A 21,038-nucleotide genomic window follows, 5' to 3' on the forward strand; every position below is an offset into this window, starting at 1 on the left:
TGCAAAAATTTAACATCATCATTTCCTCTGACTGGGATATACATGCAATTAGGGACCGCTTGTGAATTTAATATTCCCTGGACACTTCCTTCTTTGGAGGAAACTGGTTAAATCTACTGGCATACCCACTCTGTTCCGGTTTCCTGCTTTCCAACTGACTACAGTATGGTTGTCTTCAAGTCCAACGTGAACAAATTCTTGATGAACCATCCCCTTAAATAATCCAATTTACCAAATTTCCACTAACGATTATTATGGCATTTTCCCATTGACTACTGTACACTTATTAATCCTTATCCTCGAATGGCCTCGGGACTTTGATAAGTGGTAACTCCTTTGTAAAAAAAAAAAAAAAAAGTGTTTAATTTGAGCGAGTCCATTATTCTAAATAACTTATGATACTAACATATTTTATATTTAATTGTGATTCTATGAATTCATTGTCGTTTAATTTGTTCCTTCCCCCACCCACCCCCAACTGATTACAACATGGTCGTTTTCATTCAAGTTCAATGTGGACAAATTCTTGTTGAGCGATCCACTTAAATGACACTTTGCAAATACTGTAGACCTATGGGCCAGAGTTAAGTTCAACATGGGCTTTGATGGTGTGTGACCACATCTTTCACTGGTCTCCCAGGCATTTTCTCCAACTTCGGAACTATTGCTTTGTAGATGAACTCTCCTCAGTTGCAGCATTAGCGAACCAACAAAGTCTCCTTTTTATAAGAGTCTGGTTGAGGGGGATTATTGTGTTTCATGTCTTGGTTTGGATATTGGAGATTATTTGGACAGTATAAAAAGATGTGTGCAGAACAAGAGACTTAATTGGTTTGATCTCATTAAAAGTATTAAATCAAGAGTTCTTCAGTTAATAAAATGGTTTTGATAAAGAAAATCAAAGAAAACATGGACATAAGTGATAACGATGAATTTTTAGAGAAAACTAGCCTGGGTGCCCGGCGTTGCCCAGGTGTTTGGAGGTGTGTGTTGAGCAAAAAAAGAAAAAAGTGGTAGTAGGCAGGAAGGCTCAGATTCGTACCCCGAAGGAGGAAAAGAATGTGAAAAAAAAAATGACATCTTTGCCGTTGTGTCCATCGCCAAACCGTAAGTGGCAAAGGTCTAAATTAAGGCTAGTCAATCGAAAAGAGGGGATGACTTTCAAAAATATTGGCGAAAAAAGCGAACCCCACCTTGTAGAAAAGTGCCCAGTTGAATTAAGGAATTAATGTTTTTAGCCAATTTTTTTGACATTTGTCATTCGAAGGGTCGAACTTCAAAGCAATACCAATCTTGTGAAATTCCGTCGCCTCTGTTGAAAGTTTTAGGCAGATATACAAACATATATACATACATTTAAGCAGACAGGTGAGATTTATATTATCGATGGAATAAATGAAGATCTGGTCAGAGATAATTTAGTTTGGAAGTCAATTTTTAAAAACTATCTAACATAAGCTAGCATGTGAAAAAATCATTAAACTAAATATGATATTTGATTGCAAGAATTAATCTTTTTTTTGTAGAACATCGAATTAAATCAACAAGCTGAGGAAGCAAGGTCGTTAAAAGATGAAGTTGATGAATTGCGATATTTAGCAGCTCAACAGGTAAAAAAAATTATTTTCTTAAATTAACATTATTTTGATTTTTTTTTTAAAGTTATATGCTTCATAAACCTCATTATAAAAGACACACCAATGGATGTCACAGTCCTGTAAAATGTGTTCTATGTCTTATGGTGACTGGAGATATTCTTTTTAAAGAACATTGTCATATTAACAGGGCATAACAATTTTTTTTTCTTCAGTATATTTTAAATGTAATTTGGTGTATGCACACACTATATCTATATATGTCACTTGTACATTTTAGGTTTCGAGGACGATTTTTTTGCTTTCGTTTTTAAAAAATTTCAAGAGGAGACTATTTAAAGAGTATGAGTTTTGCATAACATATTGGTAAAAGCAAAACAAACACTAAATTAACAGTAACACAAAATGAAGCATTATTAGACGAATTAAATTTAAATATTTTAGCTTTTATAAAATAAAATTTCCAAATTAGAATTGTCATTTTTTTGTATTCATATGAAAATATATGGGAAATAAAAAAACTTTTGTTTTCAAACGGACATTTTAATAAACAATGTTTCTAAGAAAAGAAAATTCTGAAATGAATGAAAGCAGTCATTACATGACTTTAAAAAAAAAAAAAAAATTTACAAAATTAAACTTTTGTAATGAACCAAAATAATCATTAAGTGTTATAAACTTTAAAAACTCTTTGAATTGTCTCCCCTTGGAGCTCTTTAAAAAAATGAATAAAAAAATTATACTAAAAACTTAAAATACACAAGTGCTTTGTATATTGCTAAAATTTTGATGCAATTACATTGACAGTGTGTACACTTTTACATTATCCTCCAATGATTTCCAGCCTGATGTGCTTGCACTCTCTGGGGATGCAAGTCAATATTTCAGGGAGTGCAAGAAAAGTTTAGATAAAAAAAAAAATAAAGTATTGACTATATGTTACTCTTTCGTGTCTTGTTTTTCTTTTGTAGTGTACTAACTATTATTTAAAAAAAAAAAAAAAGATTTTTCTGTTTTACTCTTTATTGCTACTTAGCTATTAGTGCTACTTCAGGTAAGACATTATTTTTAAGTTCATTCTAATATTAATCCTATTTTAGCTCAACTGTCAAGAACTCAAGGCTGTCCATTCCTAACTGTCATAAACTTTCACAAAATTCATTGAAACTCCTAAAACTGTCTAAACTAACTCTAAATTTAATGATCATATATTGCTCAGTTCCTGCCACACCTTGATTAACAATCCTATTTCAGCTTCCTTTTGTGTGCCTTGGTTAACAACTTCCTCTCCATTGTCTTTTTACTAAACTCACTTAAATCTTAGGAAATATAGTGTGGCAGGGGAATGGGATAAAAGATCAGACATACATGGCAATATATTTAGAGTTTCATGACAGTTAAGCACAGTCTTGAGTTTGTGACAGTTGAGGACAATTTTGAGTCTGGAACAGTCAAAGGCAGGTTGTGGCCCAGAGCACATCGAGATAAGCTGACCCCACAGACAACTAAGACGTGGACGTGAGGATCATTTTCCGTGATTGTCATCCGCACACAGTTATGTTTTCTGTTTTATTTTTTTTTATTAAACTTGTGAGCTACTGTGTGCCCCCTTGGCAACCACTAATGGGGGTAGGGGGGCACTTATCCTCATTTGGATTCCCAGAAGAAGCTGCCTAGCATATCCATGTATTATGGTGACCCTGAACATGACCATAATGTCACAAAAATAAAAATTATTTTCTTTTGTGTATTATTTGGATTATTCCGATTACTTTCTCATTTGAGGATTCATTTTTTTTTTTTTTTTTTTTTGCGGACTGTTCTCCTCATCTTCATAGTTGTTTCATCACGTTTTGGCCAGCTTATCCTAAAAAAATAATATATCCTACTTTTCTCATTGAGTTTCATTCGCACAACGTTTCAGTCATGTAACCTCCAACCTTCTTTAGATATATCTTGTCGAATTCTTGGAATCTTTGTCAAACTCAAAAATCTGCACAAAATTTAAAATTGACCCTTTTATTTAATCCACAGGAGTAGCCTGCTCTCCTTCCATCAGCCATGACTGGGTAGAAGTCTTAAGTAATTCATAATTTTATTTTTGAGTATCGTCCACAATGAAGATTGAACTTGAAACCTCTAGAATATTACTTATACTGAATTTTACCAAGTACTTAATCCATTATATTACGAGTTCTGATCCGGAAGTTACATTGTACAAATAACACTCTCAAGATGAGCACGCTAATCCAAATAATACGAATTACCAATCCTTATCTCCACAAAATCAGAAATCCAATTTTCTTTTTATTTTTAAATCATAATTTCTTTTTACTTTTTACAGGCCAGAAGTGAAACTTTAATCCAGTCATATAAAAAGAAACTAGGTGAGTTATTTTTTTTTCCTATAAATATTGTATGAAAAAAAAATTAAATGACAGTGCTCTCCTCTCTGAAATAATTTTTTTTTTTTTTTTAATTATTTTGAGAAAAAAATCTTTGGATTATTATTTGCTTTCAAGGTTACCCAACATTGTCCATCTATCATATTAAAATAATGATGTTTGTAATATACAATGTCAGGATAAATGTCATATGATGAGTGAGGATGCTCATTTGGAACTCGAATCGTCTGTAAAACAGGTTTCAAATCAAAATTAAAAGAACAAGGAATTATTTTGGAAAGAAATGGACAAAGTAAAACCATTCCCTGTCAATTAAGTAAGTAGATCAAAAGAATATGGCTAGCAAAAGAATGGCATTGTTTGAAAAAGTGGGTAATCTCGTCAGCGGTGAAACTCAAAGAGGAGGTTAAATGACGTGAACAAAAGTTATTTAACATTTGAACTGTAAACGCAGAGAACAGGTTTAATAACTGAAGTAAACAGATGTTCTGGAGTTGGAAAGTTGAATAAATCCTTAGGAGAGTCATGTAACCAGGGAATGACAACTGTATACTTACAATAAATTGGAAACTGTTTATTTTTACAAATCCGCAATATATATGATAAACTATGTTTATTTTTACAAATCCATAATATATATGATAAACTATATTTATTTTTAGAAATCCATAATATATATGATAAACTATGTTTATTTTTACAAATCCGTAATATATATAATAAACTATATTTATTTTTACAAATCCGTAATATATATAATAAACTATATTTATTTTTACAAATCCGTAATATATAGGATAAACTATATTTATTTTTACAAATCCGTAATATATAGGATAAACTATATTTATTTTTACAAATCCGTAATATATAGGATAAACTATATTTATTTTTACAAATCCGTAACATATATGATAAACTATATTTATTTTTACAAATCCGTAACATATATGATAAACTATATTTATTTTTACAAATCCGTAACATATATGATAAACTATATTTATTTTTACAAATCCGTAATATATAGGATAAACTATATTTATTTTTACAAATCCGTAATATATATGATAAACTATATTTATTTTTACAAATCCGTAATATATATGATAAACTATATTTACTTTTACAAATCCGTAACATATAGGATAAACTATATTTATTTTTACAAATCCGTAATAAATATAGGATAAACTATATTCATTTTTACAAATCCGACTATTTTTTACAATCCGCCATTTTCTAATGTGAAAATATAAGAAAATGGCAGACTGCTAAAAGATGAAATAAACAAAATAAAAATTAATTATAGCAATTAATTTTCTACGGAATCTTTTTCTTTTTTTTTTTTTTGATAATTTTTTGTGTTTTTACTAATTTTGACATGACAGGTTGTTAGTACATAAGTGTTTTTACCTGAGATGCATTTTTTTTTAAATCTCATATTAGCACCAAATATATTTCTATGAAATGTTTAAAAGCCACAAAGTATTTATGTATAAGACTGTACAGTTAAATAAGAATCTTAGTATTATTCTAATACAAAGAACAGAAATGGTAAATCTTACGTTCATCCATTATTAGAATAAAGTAGAATGCCACCCGTGATATTTTAATGCATGCAGATTTCATATTTGTTATTATAGAACTAATTCTCTATTAATTATTATATTGTACCCAATATATAATAGCCCCCCCCCCCAACATGACCCAGTCATAAAATATACTTAAATATCATATTTTAATTCATGCAGATTTCATATTTATTATTATATTGTACCCAATATATAGTAGTGATTTCAAAAATTAAAAAAAAATGACTTGTGTGTCATCGGCTAGAATTGAATTCAAAGCATATAGTCATCAAATTTGAAAAGTTTGCTAGAAATTACGTCATAACATTAAAATTTGAGACAGTGACAAACAAATTCAGAATTTTAGCTTAATAATAGATAAGTATAGACATTTTTTTTTTTTTGTTTTTTTACTTTGTTGGCACTTGGGAACTGCAGAAAGCTACTATGAGGGACCTTCCTTTTTTTATTCCACCCAAATGGTTCAGGTCCTGGATATGATTGAAAGAAAGATGCAGCAATGCTTAAACAAAATAGAAAACTGGATCGATAAAAATGGATTCAAGTTGGCACAAAACAAAACTGTCTGTATTCATTTCTGCAGAAAACAAAAAATATCATCTGGACCCACAACTACAAATACAAGGAAACCCAATCCCAATAGCACAACACACGATAATTCTAGGTATTACACTGGGCAATAAACTTAATTTCAATATGCATATCACCAACTTAAAGCAAAAATGCCAAAAAGCAATGAAAATTTTAAAAGTAATATAAAAAACAGACTGGAAAGCAGACCAAGACACAATGTTAAAAATATACCAGGCACACATAAAACAAGCTACACGAGCACCAACCCATATTAAAAAACAAAACAACAATAAAAGGACGAAGAGAAAATATTGTTCTAAACAGAATCAGAATCAAACATACCAAATTAACGCATTCGCAATCGAAGCAACAGAAAAACCAAAATGCACTTTCTGTGAAAAACAGATGACAATAAAACATATTAACAGAATGTCAAAAATACAAAACTTACAGAAATAAATATTTTACAGTAAACAAAATCAAAGAATTGTTTCACAGGCTAACACCACACCAAATCATCAAATACTAAAAAAAAAAAAAAAAAAAAAAATACAAATCTTCAAATCACTTTAAATGTAAAAACTCAAAAATTTTTAAAATACATAACTTTCTTTGACAATAAAAAAAAAAACAAACAAAAAACTATCTCAACTAAATACATAGCTTGGCATTAAATGACTCACAGTGGTTGATATGCCATGGAGCCCCAATAAACCAACCAACCAACCCAAGTTAACTCAAAACTTCTACAACTTCTAAATATGTTGACTTCAGAATAAGAAATCCTATGTCCGGTTTTTAAGTGTGAAATGTCTCACCCACTTAATCACTCCCATTGGTGAATTATTTCTAAACAATTTAAAAAAAATGTTTTTTTTTAAATTACATTTTCACCCCAAACAAGGCACGTTGCCACTTTGATGTAGGGGCTACTATCAGGGACATAAGCTACAGGGGTACTATGTAGGGAGTTGGGCAGCAAGATGTCGGTTCATGTTACACTTGAACTTCTGCATGTCAGTACAGTTGGGGAAGCAGGGACCCAGAAGGGAATTTCAAAGTCTAGCTGTTCTGGGGAAGAAACTACTGGAGTAGAAATATCTTTTATATCTAGGGATCTGTACAGTGTGGGGGTGGGATTTAGTTGCTTGTCGGGTTTGTCGAGGGTGTTTACGTTGTGGGGGCACAAGTGCTTGCAGTTCGTCAGAGCATTCACCATTAAAATACTTGTAGAACAGGCAGAGGGATACAACATTTCATCAATGGGACATAGGCTGAAGCTTAGATAACAGTTCAGGACCTATCCGGTTGGCGACTCTTTTGAACCTTGTCTAGGAGCAAGAGACTAGTAGCCGATGCACCATCCCAAATATGACAATAATACTCCATACATGGGCGAATGGTGGCCTTATAGAGGTACAGGATACTTTCGGGCGTTAGTAGCTTTCTAGCACGGTAGAGAGAACCTACTTTTTTCGCAGCAGTCCTGGCAATATTCTCAATTAATTGTTTCAACTCATGTTTCCTGTGAATATTAGGTTGAGGAGTTTAAAAGATGTACTTTCAGATAAAGAATCTTTGGCCATTGCTATTGGTGGTAAAGAAGGTTTCTTGTAATTATTGAAGGAAACAAGTTTAATCTTGGCAGCATTTAATGTGACCATCCATTTTTGTCCCCATTCCACTAGAGATCGGAGGTCATCCTTTAGTGTCATATTGTCTAATTGTCATAGTTCCTTTTTTTTTTTTTTTATATATATAAGTCACTTTCTAATGGCTCTGTTGAGGGAGAGGAAACGTCCATAGTATTATGAATAGACTGAAGTTCACTTGGATTAAATATAATTGGATTGCTAAAATGATTCTGAATTTTAATAACGATTTCATAGGTGACATTGTTTTTGGTATGGAGTGGGGCACCCAATAGACAAGTTCATATTTGAAAATGTTATAATCATTGTTATAGTTTTTTGGTTTTTATCTCAACAACTTTCTTTTTTTTTTTTTTAAATGGATCACTTCCTAACACTCCCTGGGGTCCTGCCTCTGAGGAGAGTGCATCCATATTATCACACAGTAATAACTTTCTGAACACTTTAATAATATATCCAAAATCTTTAATTCTCCAGAGGAAATGGGAGAATTACGAAATAAAATTAACGAACTCCATGAGAGCAACAACAAACACATTGAAGAAAAGATTTCTATGGAAACGGTGAGTAAAAGACTTTGATTCTTCTGGCTATTATTTTCATGTTATTTTCACAACATTTTGACTTGCGTAATCTCTGACCTTCTTCCATTGCATCTTTTTAAATTTTTAAATATTTGTTGATCTGGCCCAAGTATTTAAAACCTATGCATCAGTATCTAGTAGGCATACTGTGGTTTCATAGATTTGGACATGCTAATTCTGTTGTACTGCAGACCAATCATGTTTCTAATTTGTGAATGAACAAACTCCTAAAAAACATAACTTTTTAATAGTATATAGATTAATATATATCAATTGAATATATAGATTAATATATATCAATCGAATATATAGATTAATATATATCAATCGAATATATAGATTAATATATATCAATCGAATATATAGATTAATATATATCAATCGAATATATAGATTAATATATATCAATCGAATATATAGATTAATATATATCAATCGAATATATAGATTAATATATATCAATCGAATATATAGATTAATATATATCAATCGAATATATAGATTAATATATATCAATCAAATATATAGATTAATATATATCAATCAAATATATAGATTAATATATATCAGTCGAATATATAGATTAATATATATCAGTCGAATATATAGATTAATATATATCAGTCGAATATATAGATTAATATATATCAGTCGAATATATAGATTAATATATATCAATCAAATATATAGATTAATATATATCAATCAAATATATAGATTAATATATATCAATCAAATGTATAGATTGATATATATCAATCAAATATATAGATTAATATATATCAATCAAATATATAGATTAATATATATCAATCAAATATATAGATTAATATATATCAATCGAATATATAGATTAATATATATCAATCAAATATATAGATTAATATATATCAATCGAATATATAGATTAATATATATCAATCAAATATATAGATTAATATATATCAATCGAATATATAGATTAATATATATCAATCAAATATATAGATTAATATATATCAGTCGAATATATAGATTAATATATATCAATCAAATATATAGATTAATATATATCAATCAAATATATAAATTAATATATATCAGTCAAATGTATAGATTGATATATATCAATCAAATGTATAGATTGATATATATCAATCAAATGTATAGATTGATATATATCAATCAAATATATAGATTAATATATATCAATCAAATATATAGATTAATATATATCAATCAAATATATAGATTAATATATATCAATCAAATATATAGATTAATATATATCAATCAAATATATAGATTAATATATATCAGTCGAATATATAGATTAATATATATCAATCGAATATATAGATTAATATATATCAATCAAATATATAGATTAATATATATCAATCAAATATATAGATTAATATATATCAATCAAATATATAGATTAATATATATCAGTCGAATATATAGATTAATATATATCAATCGAATATATAGATTGATATATATCAATCGAATATATAGATTGATATATATCAATCAAATATATAGATTGATATATATCAATCAAATATATAGATTAATATATATCAATCAAATATATAGATTAATATATATCAATCAAATATATAGATTAATATATATCAATCAAATATATAGATTAATATATATCAATCAAATATATAGATTAATATATATCAATCAAATGTATAGATTGATATATATCAATCAAATATATAGATTAATATATATCAATCAAATATATAGATTAATATATATCAATCAAATATATAGATTAATATATATCAATCAAATATATAGATTGATATATATCAATCAAATATATAGATTGATATATATCAATCAAATATATAGATTGATATATATCAATCAAATATATAGATTAATATATATCAATCAAATATATAGATTAATATATATCAATCAAATATATAGATTAATATATATCAATCAAATATATAGATTAATATATATCAATCAAATATATAGATTAATATATATCAATCAAATATATAGATTAATATATATCAATCAAATATATAGATTAATATATATCAATCAAATATATAGATTAATATATATCAATCAAATATATAGATTAATATATATCAATCAAATATATAGATTAATATATATCAGTCGAATATATAGATTAATATATATCAATCGAATATATAGATTAATATATATCAATCGAATATATAGATTAATATATATCAGTCGAATATATAGATTAATATATATCAGTCGAATATATAGATTAATATATATCAGTCGAATTTATAGATTAATATATATCAATCAAATATATAGATTAATATATATCAGTCAAATGTATAGATTAATATATATCAGTCAAATGTATAGATTGATATATATCAATCGAATATATAGATTGATATATATCAATCGAATATATAGATTGATATATATCAATCGAATATATAGATTGATATATATCAATCGAATATATAGATTGATATATATCAATCGAATATATAGATTGATATATATTAATCGAATATATAGATTGATATATATCAGTCGAATATATAGATTAATATATATCAATCGAATATATAGATTAATATATATCAATCAAATATATAGATTAATATATATCAGTCGAATATATAGATTAATATATATCAGTCGAATATATAGATTAATATATATCAGTCGAATTTATAGATTAATATATATCAATCAAATATATAGATTAATATATATCAGTCAAATGTATAGATTAATATATATCAATCAAATATATAGATTAATATATATCAGTCAAATGTATAGATTGATATATATCAATCGAATATATAGATTGATATATATCAATCGAATATATAGATTGATATATATCAATCGAATATATAGATTGATATATATCAATCGAATATATAGATTGATATATATCAGTCGAATATATAGATTGATATATATCAGTCGAATATATAGATTGATATATATCAGTCGAATATATAGATTGATATATATCAGTCGAATATATAGATTGATATATATCAGTCGAATATTTCCAGATAAATGTCTTCAAATGTTGAAGTAAGAATTGTGACCATTTTTTTTTTGTTTATATTTATGTCAATTATTTTCTGTCCCGTTAGGAACTTCGCAAAGCCTCCCAGCAAAAGGCTCAACTTGATCTAATGATGAGCCAAGTTTTAAAACTTGAAAATGATCTTGCGTATCAAACGCAAAGGGCAGATAAAAATGAAGTGGATTTTAAAATGGCAAAAAGTAAATTGACAAATTTGCAGAAAGAAAAAGAGGTAGGTCATTAAAATTTTTAGTTTCAATTTGTTTTTTTTTTTTGTTTCAATTTTTTTTTTTTTTCAATTTTTTTTTTTTTTTTCAATTTTTTTTTACTTTCAATTTTTTTACTTTCAATTTTTTTACTTTCAATTTTTTTACTTTCAATTTTTTTACTTTCAATTTTTATTTAGTTTCAATTTTTATTTAGTGTCAATTTTTATTTAGTTTCAATTTTTTTTAGTTTCAATTTTTTTTTGTTACAATTTTTTTTTTAGTTTCAATTTTTTTTTTAGTTTCAATTCTTAGTTTCATTTTTTTTAGCTTTTGTTTACTTTCAAATTTTTTTGCTTTCAATGCTTTTCTTTTCCTACTATCAATTTTCTTTTTAATGTCAATGTTTTTTCATGGGAAATTAAAGAAAAATTCCTGCTCATTCTATGTGTGTACCCTATTCATCCTCATCAAATGTTTTCTCTGCATCCTGCAGAATCTCATGTTAAGCAACTCCAAGAAGGCAGCATACAACGCCCATATTTTTATATGATCGTTTGATGTTTCATCATCGAATACATCTAAACACGATTCTAGCTGTAGCGCGTCGGATGAAGAAAATTGTTGATCTCAGTGTAACGGTTTTCACAAGAAATTGTAGCATATTAATTAATACAGCCACATCGCCCTTCTGTCGGTCATCCGAGCTGAATGCTTTACATGTGAACATTTTCGTAACGACATTCAGAAACAGAATGGTAACAAAAGTTGGAAATCGTTCACAAAATGTTTAAACATGAATATGCGAAACAAAAATGAGTTAATTTTACAATTACTGTTTTCTATTTTTTACTTCTGGTTTTGCTTTTCTTTTTATTGATTACTAGCATTTTGGCCCGGCGTTGCCCGGAGGTGTATGCTGAGCAAAAAAGAAGAAAAGAAAAAAAAACGGTCAATTTTTTTAATTCAAGTTAAGTTAGATTCATGCCCAAGGAATCTATATCTAAAATTTCAAGTGTTTAGACCTCAAATTGTCGGAGGAGTTTGGTAGAGTTCTTAAAGGTCAAATCGTTGAACTATGACCCCTTAATCGCCAAATTTCTAGCCGAACATGGATTACAAAGATGTTCCCAAATCTCAGTACCCTGTATATCAGATTTCGAGTCTTAGACGAAAAATTGACAGTTATTGCGTCGGGAAATGTACACAGACACACAGACAGACACGTTCACTTTTATAGATATATAGGTTTATGGTATATTCTGTTTATCAAATTATTAAATTGTTAGCTGAAAATACAAAATGGGTTAAGGAAGCTACTTCCTCTCCCCATGTTAAGAAAGAGTTTTCTAAATAACAGCATTATTTAGGAATAAACCATTCTTAACATGGGGAAAGGCAGCTGAAACCTAAGTGGAAACCTTAATCGTAAAGGTAACTTTAAAATGAAAATCAAACTAAAAAAAATTAGACTCCTCTCCCACTATTCATCTAAAAGTTTAAGAGTGTCCATTAACACACCATTTTTTAGTAGTGTGCTCCTTTTTGTGAACCTTCTGCCATTTCTTCTAGATTTACTTTGCACATTCTGATTTTTTATCATTTTTTTCGTCCGTATTATCCTAATATTTTTTGTGGCATTTTTATCGTATTGTTTTTGAAGTTTAATGTAATGATTAGTAGGCTTGTCCTCAACTCCAAATTCAACAGTCCGAATGTATGTCATTGACTAAGTTTAATAATGCTGTTACTTTGTAATTCATTTACTTATTAATTAGTCGTTAAAATTAACATTTCAAATCATTTTATTAAGGTCTGAAGGCCACTCAAGGATAAGGTTTAATGAATGTAAAGTGGTAGTGTAGTAATTATTAATGGTGTAAATTGGAATTTGATTATTTATAGGGGACGGTTCAATAAGAACTTGTTTACATTGGATTTGAAGGCTACCATGTTGTATTCAACTAGGAAGCAGGCCAGTGGAACAGTGTTCCACAGGCAAACAATTCTGGGAAAGAAGCTATGTTCATGGAATCTGCGTTTAGACTTAGGCACAGCTAGAAAGTGTGGAAAATCATATATAGTGGTTGTTGCTAGTCAAGTGTTTTTTGTGAAAGTTTGGCAAAAGGAGATCATGGATTGAAGTTCAGTCGAGCACTTGCCATAAAAATAACAATAGAGCAAAGACAGACTCACAGCGTCTCTTCTGTGGGAAAGAAGTTGCAGGGAAAAGAAAAATTATACCTTGTTTTCTTGCCAATCGTGCATGTGTGTTGTACTTCCCAGGACTGAAGTCATTTCTGTAGTTTCAACAAAAAATAAATGATTTATTTATGTGCATACCTATGCCTGCACCTCCTGAATGACCACCTTACTGAAACCCGTGTGCTGTGGATTTTGGTCCTTCGACAAAACGAGGGTGGACCTGTAAATTCATCCTTGTCCATTCATCTGTCTACACTTTTCTCAATAACTATGGCTTAGAATTTTTTTAAATTTTGCACAAACATTAAACATGATATGAGGAAAAAAAGTAACAGAATGGATTTTCCAGGAAAACTCCACCATCCCTCCTCCCACCTCCGGGATGCCTTTCGGGTTAAAATTGACATTTTTGTGCTTATTAAAAAAAATTGATGCCTTGGATTTTTATAAAACTTTCTGAAAAGTTGTAACTAGCTGATTTCTATATAATTTTGTTTGTCTATACTTCATGATAACTCTTGGGTGTGCCCCAGGGTTTCTTTTAGGGCTAATAAAAACTTGATTTTTGGGACTATTTTACCATATTTATCCCAAATTGTCTGTGTATGTCTATTTAGCAGTTTTGCATGGTGCTGAACTTAAATTTAAATATGTTAAGGCCTTGGGGACTTTTGAGGTTAAATGGGGGCAGGCAAATGGTGGACTTAGTCATTTCTTTTTTTTTGCATGGTGCAGAACTCAAATTTAAATATGTTTAGGCCTAAAACTGCACCGTTTGTTCATTTTCACCAGGATTGGACGTGCCCTAGGGACTTTTGGGAGATAAATGGGGGGGGGGGCTGAACTTAGTCATTTTTTTTATGCCTCGTTCACTGTGCATTCACAGTGGATCATGCATGCTTCACTTTTTCTTCTTCGTCTAATTCTGTCCATGTTTATTCTATTATTGGCAGTTATCAAGTCGTGCTGAGCACAGTTTACAATTTGCGTAAACACAACAAACACAGTCATTTTATACAACTGACTTGTTGAACACTGTTAGGATTCAGTACCAATCGAACTCCAGATCATTCTCGTATTGTTTTCTCTCATCTGCCTGAACAGCTAGTGCCCCCCCCCCCCGACCCAATATTTCTACTTCTGACCAGAAATCCTAGATGTCCTTTTTAGTTTTCCTATTCAATTTACTTCAACCAGAACTAAATATGCCCATTTTTCCTCAGCCTACCACCGGAAACTAGATGCTTCCTTTCAAATTCCTTATATTGTCTGTCTTGCCTGTATAAACATGCATGCGTGCGTCATCTGTACAAGCCATGATTGCCTCGTTGTGATCGTTATGAGTTGTCTGACCCAATCCTTCCAAATCAAACCACAATTCCAGTTTAAAAGCAATGAACAAAGTGTTTTTTTTTTTTTTTTTTTTTTTTTTTTTTAGGGAGAGATGAAACTTTTTTCCTCAACCAAATCAAAACAATTTTTTAACTAAGAGTGAAAAGGGCCCATCCTGCATAAAGAGGCACACTGGACAAAACGGGGGAGGGCAGAGCGGTAGCTCAAAATATATCCAAGGCTTTTGACAGAGTATGGCATGAGGGTCTCCTCAGGAAAATCAGATCATATGGTATCACTGGTACTTAACATAATTAAATCCTTCTTAGATAAGAGAAAAATCCAGGTTGTCCTCGACAGTCGTACATCTAAACAATATGATATAAATGTGGTAGTGCCCCAGGGGTCTATCCTTGGACCTCTATTGTTCCTAATATTCATTAATGACCTCCCCGACAAAATTGCCTCTGAGATGGATATATATGCTGATGACACCACACTCTATAACAGGCACGACAGGAAAACAAATGAACACATATCTAAAGAAATGGCAGAAAGACTAGAGGATGACCTCCAAAATAGTGGAATGGGGACAAAAATGAATGGTCACGTTCAACGCCGCCAAGACTAAACTAGTTTCATTCAATAATTACAAGAAACCTTCTCTACCACCTATAGCAATGGCCAACGACTCTTTATCTGAGAGTACATCTTCCAAACCCCTTGGCCTAACGTTCACAGGAAACATGAGTTGGAACAATTACATTGAAGGCATTGCCAAGGCCACTGCAAGGAAGGTGGGCTCTCTCTACCGTGCTAAAAAACTACTAACATCCGAAAGTATCCTGTACCTCTATAAGGCCACCATTCGCCCATGTATGGAGTATTGCTGTCATATTTGGGCTGGTGCATCTGCTACTAGTCTCTTGCTCCTTGACAAGGTTCAAAAGAGAGTCGCCAATCTGATAGGCCCTGAACTGGCATCTAAGCTTCAGCCTCTGTTCCATCGATGAAACGTTGCATCCCTCTGCCTGTTCTACAAGTATTTTAATGGTGAATGCTCTGACGAACTGCAAGCACTTGTGCCCCCACGACGTGAACACCCTCGACAAACCCAACAGGCAGCTAAATCCCACCCCTTCACTGTAGAGATCCCTAGATGTAAAAGATCTTTCTACTCCAGTAGTTTCTTCCCCAGAACCGCTAGACTTTGGAATTCCATTCCAGGTCCCTGCTTCCCCAACTGTACTGACGTGCAGAAGTTCAAGTGCAACGTGAACCGACATCTTGCTGCCCAAATCCCTACATAGTACCCCAGTAGTTGTTACCCCTGATAGTAGCTCCCTACACCAAAGTGGCAATGTTCCTTGTTTGGGGTGAAAATGTAATAAAAAAAAAAAAGATGCAACTCCTTGCCACGTCCAGAAAAATAAATTGACTGTCTCATGCCACCCCATATCTCCTGGAATGCATATACTTATGACTCTCCCTTCAAAACCGACTTCGTAATATAGTAGGAAATGCCCTTTCTCTTCTCTGAAACCTCTTTCTCATAAGAAACGTTGCAAGTCTGTTTCTGCTCTATCTTTATTTTCATGGCAAGTATTCGACTGAGCTCTAATCTATAGTCCCCTCTCTTGCCAATCTTTCACAAAAAACACTCGTCTAGCATTAATCACTGTCAATAAATTCGTTGACTCTTTGTCTGTGCCTAAACTTAAACATGGATTCTATCAAGAAAGCTTCTTTCCTAGAACTGTCCATCTATGGAACTCTGTTCCGCTTTCCAGCTGACTACAATATCATCTTCAAATCCAATGTAGACAAGTTCTAAGATGATATTGTAGTCAGCTAAATTTGATAATTCGATAAAATTCTATTTATATCTGTAATGATTTTTCTAATTAGTTTTGTATTTTATATTAAGTTTTGACATGACCATGTTGTTATATAAAATGTACATTTGTTCAAAGATTCATTATACTGGAAAAGAAGCATCTGCTGAAAGCAATCTAGAAGCCATTTCAATGCATGGTGATTAAAGTCTGCGATGCGAGACACATAATGTTTACTCCCAAAAATTGTTATGACAGATCTCGCTTTCCAAGGGAAATAACTCATACCCAAGATTTCTGATCCATTTAATTGTTTTTTTTTGCAAAGCACTGAGATCAAGAATTTTCTGAAAGTAATCCAACTTTGATATTGGGTAAAAGGAAAAAAAAAAAAAAAATTGAGGAAAAAAACAAAAATTCACAATTTCCCGACTGATTCATGGACATATCATTTTTTTTTTTTTTTTTTTTTTTTTTTTTTAACAGAAACTTGAAAACGAGCGTGATGCAATGAAGGAAGTAATTGAAGAGGACCAAGAAAGTCGTTGTGCATTTCAGCCAATGACCAGCCTAGAATCACAAGAGAAACTTGTCGGATCTTTGTTTACAGAAACGGAAATGCTATCGATTCCACTAAATATTAAGTAAGTCGAATTTCTTCTTTTTTTTTGCATATAAACGAACAAAAAGCAAGCAAACAGGGATTCCATATCAAATTGTGGTTTTTGTGACTGACTTGAAAATAGTGTGTGTGTATGTATATATATATATATATATATATATTTTATGTATCTATTTTTAGTATTTACTTCAATGCTCAATACATGAGTAGTTATGTAATAAGTTATGAAAATATATATGGTAATTAAACTAACACAATTTTCCTGATTAGCTTAACGAGTCGTTACAAGGATGAAATGCGAAAAATTCTATGTAGCTTAATTGTATATATGTGTGAATGTACACATACTTAACTTATATATATATATATATACATAATATATATTATCTCCTGTATCTGCATAAAATTTTTTAAGTAGATATAATATATATATATTAAAGATATAGATTTTCAGTATTTACTTCGTCTGTGCTTAATTTGTAAGTACAGCTAGGTAGTAAGTTTTAAAAATATATATCACAATTAAGCTATACAGAATTTTCTGTATTTCATCTTCGTGAGGATACATCAGGCTATTGCATAGAATTGCTGTTACTGCACGTTTTTCGGTATACACGTGGTGTTAAATTTGTTCAAAAATGGAAATGCTCTTTAAATTTCCACTAAATATTAAGTGATTATGTTTGTGACTGACTTGAAAATATTATATATATATATATATATATATATATATATATATATATATATATATATATATATATATATATATATATATATGCATACACGCACACAACATAATCATGTTAATACCCCAGTTCTCATTAGATCGTCAAAGTTAAGCAACTTTCAGCCTGATCTGTAACAGATGGGTGATAATTTGGAATATCAGGTGCTGCATGTAGAAGGATGTTGACATCTCTCTGAAAAAACGAAACTACCTGGGATATATATATATCAAGGCCAACGCAAACAAGTTCTGGACTAGCCATTCCCCTTAAGTAATCCAATTAACCATATTACACTTCTAACGATTACTATATTGTCCTTTTGGTCACTGTACACTCTTTAACCCTTATCCTCAAGTGGCCTCTGGGCCTTGATAAGTAATCATTCCCTTGTAAAAAAAAATAAAAATAAAAAAAAATAATAATATGCAATTGCTGTTGATTATGAGATTGATATTACTTATAAACTTCCTTTTTTGGGAGAAGTCAGTTCAATCATAATATTTTATATATATGTATATATATATATATATTTATTCCAGGTTGAAAATATTCAAAAGATTACAATCATTGAATTCCAACAAGGGTCATTGATAGTGCTCAATCAAAGGGCGCAAATTCATAATTTTTTATTTTCTTTATGTAAATATAGTCATATCTTGCTACGATGTGCAGACTGTTTTGATCATTATTGATCTTATCAGGCAAGAAAAAATTCGAAAAACTTTTTTAATTTTAGAGGAGGGAAATATTTTGCCATGTCTAACATGTATCATGGTTTTAAGATCGTTAAACCGTAATAATGATTGAAACGATATGCACACATTGTAGCAAGAGATGACTATGTTCCCATAAAAAAAAAATAAAAATTATACATGGAAATGTTCCTTCAATTATATTTCACCTTTTATTTATACCACTCCTTTAATTTATGAAGCTCAATGTAATTACAGAGCATATAACAAAGAAATGGCAAAAGTCTATATTTCAAATTTCATGATGTTGACCACCTTATTCTTTATTTCTTTAAGTAAGTTGACACGCACAATTTTTGACAGCACCCGTTTTAAAGTGACAGATCAATCATTTATTATATCAATGAATTTATTTTACCCTTAACTCATCAGAAGAAAAAGCACTCTTTTATCATTATTTTTGTAATCATTTTACTAGCAGGACCTGTGGAAATTCCACAGGTGACTCATTCATATATAATATATTGATGTTGGTATTCTGTAGATGTTCAGTGTAAATGGTGACCCGGGATGAGACGATTCCAATATTTTTTTCGATTTCGAGCCAATTAATCAATATTAAATTACTAATTCCAATTCTTTCTCTCTCAATATTTAACTATAAAGTTATTTTTCACGATTACCGTATAAACACATGTTAAATGTGCAGGTCTTTTCTCAAACGTAAGGATACACTTGTGAGTGATGATCCATTGATTTTAGTTTAACTAATAGTTTAAAATCAATGTATATTCATTATTTTAGTATTACTATCAGCGGTAGAATATTTTTCTTTATAGAAAATCAAATAAAAAAGCCAATTAAAAGAATCGTTTTTGGCATTGGAAAATAGGCACAAATTTTTTCCGATACTACAAAAAGTTCCGATTATTTTTGGATTTCCGATTTCGATTAATCATCCCAATACTGATGGAGATGCTCTGATATTGTAGCTTTTTTGTTAAAACTGCAAAAGTATTTATTTATCTAAGCTAGTGCAAATGCCCGGCAAAGTCTGGTCGAAAAGTATGTTTAAATATGATATTAGAATTCTTGCAGTTTTTGTATATATTATTATACAGTTAATTTTCTAGCGATTTTTATATATTATAATGTTATGATTTCAAAAATAAAAAAATATATCTATAGGACTTGGGTGTATTAGCTTGAATTGAAATAAAAACTCATAGAAAAAATATATATATATATATATATATATATATATATATATATATATATATATATATATAAACTTGAGTTCCTTGAAGCTGAAACCAAAAAAACTATAAAAGAAAAAATAGATGACTTAAGTGACATCAGCTATAATCGAAATAATAATAATAATGGTAATAAATTTAAAAAAAAAAAATTGAATAAAATATACAAATTAATTAATGGATATATGATGGATGGAACTGAAATATATATCAATTGTAATCAAAACTAAATAATCCTAATACAAAAGTATAGCTTTAAGGATATTTAATGCTTTATCACGGTATACTTTCTGGAAAAATTTGAAATAAAGTATTTGATATAATTTTAATATATTAAGAATACAATAAAAATAATTTTTAAAACCGGGATATATTTGAATTCCATAAATTAGAGGAAATATAATTATGGAAGAAAATCTAATAAACATACCAGGTAATTATTGATTTGAAAATTATAATTTAAGTCAGAACATTAATTGATAAAAGTTATAAGTAGAGATTAATTCATATTGAAATGTTTTAAATATTAAAATTTAAATATATAATATAATCAATAATAATGCAAATTGAATTAATAAACAAATAATATAAATAAAATAAAACAATTAGATAATTATAAAATTTATTAATACAGTTAAAAACCAATATAATCTAAAAAGTGAGATTGAATAAAGGGAAATAAATCACTTTAATTATGAAA

General features: G+C 29.5%; 1 protein-coding gene across 2 annotated transcripts in view; it reads left to right on the top strand.

Moving 5' to 3' along the window:
• The window catches only part of LOC145259294 (protein Hook homolog 3-like), a 184,972-nt gene that overhangs the window by 131,384 nt on the left and 32,550 nt on the right, over positions 1-21,038 (top strand). For both annotated transcript variants that reach the window (XM_080117166.1, XM_080117167.1), the window contains 5 exons: positions 1,527-1,610; positions 3,940-3,982; positions 8,298-8,383; positions 11,530-11,694; positions 17,527-17,684. In XM_080117166.1, the coding sequence (XP_079973292.1) occupies positions 1,527-1,610; positions 3,940-3,982; positions 8,298-8,383; positions 11,530-11,694; positions 17,527-17,684 (536 nt within the window). The remainder of the gene's footprint in view (positions 1-1,526; positions 1,611-3,939; positions 3,983-8,297; positions 8,384-11,529; positions 11,695-17,526; positions 17,685-21,038) is intronic.

Source organism: Euprymna scolopes, chromosome 34 (assembly GCF_053919585.1).
Source record: "Euprymna scolopes isolate OS-2025 chromosome 34, ASM5391958v1, whole genome shotgun sequence".
Lineage (NCBI taxonomy): Eukaryota > Metazoa > Mollusca > Cephalopoda > Sepiida > Sepiolidae > Euprymna > Euprymna scolopes.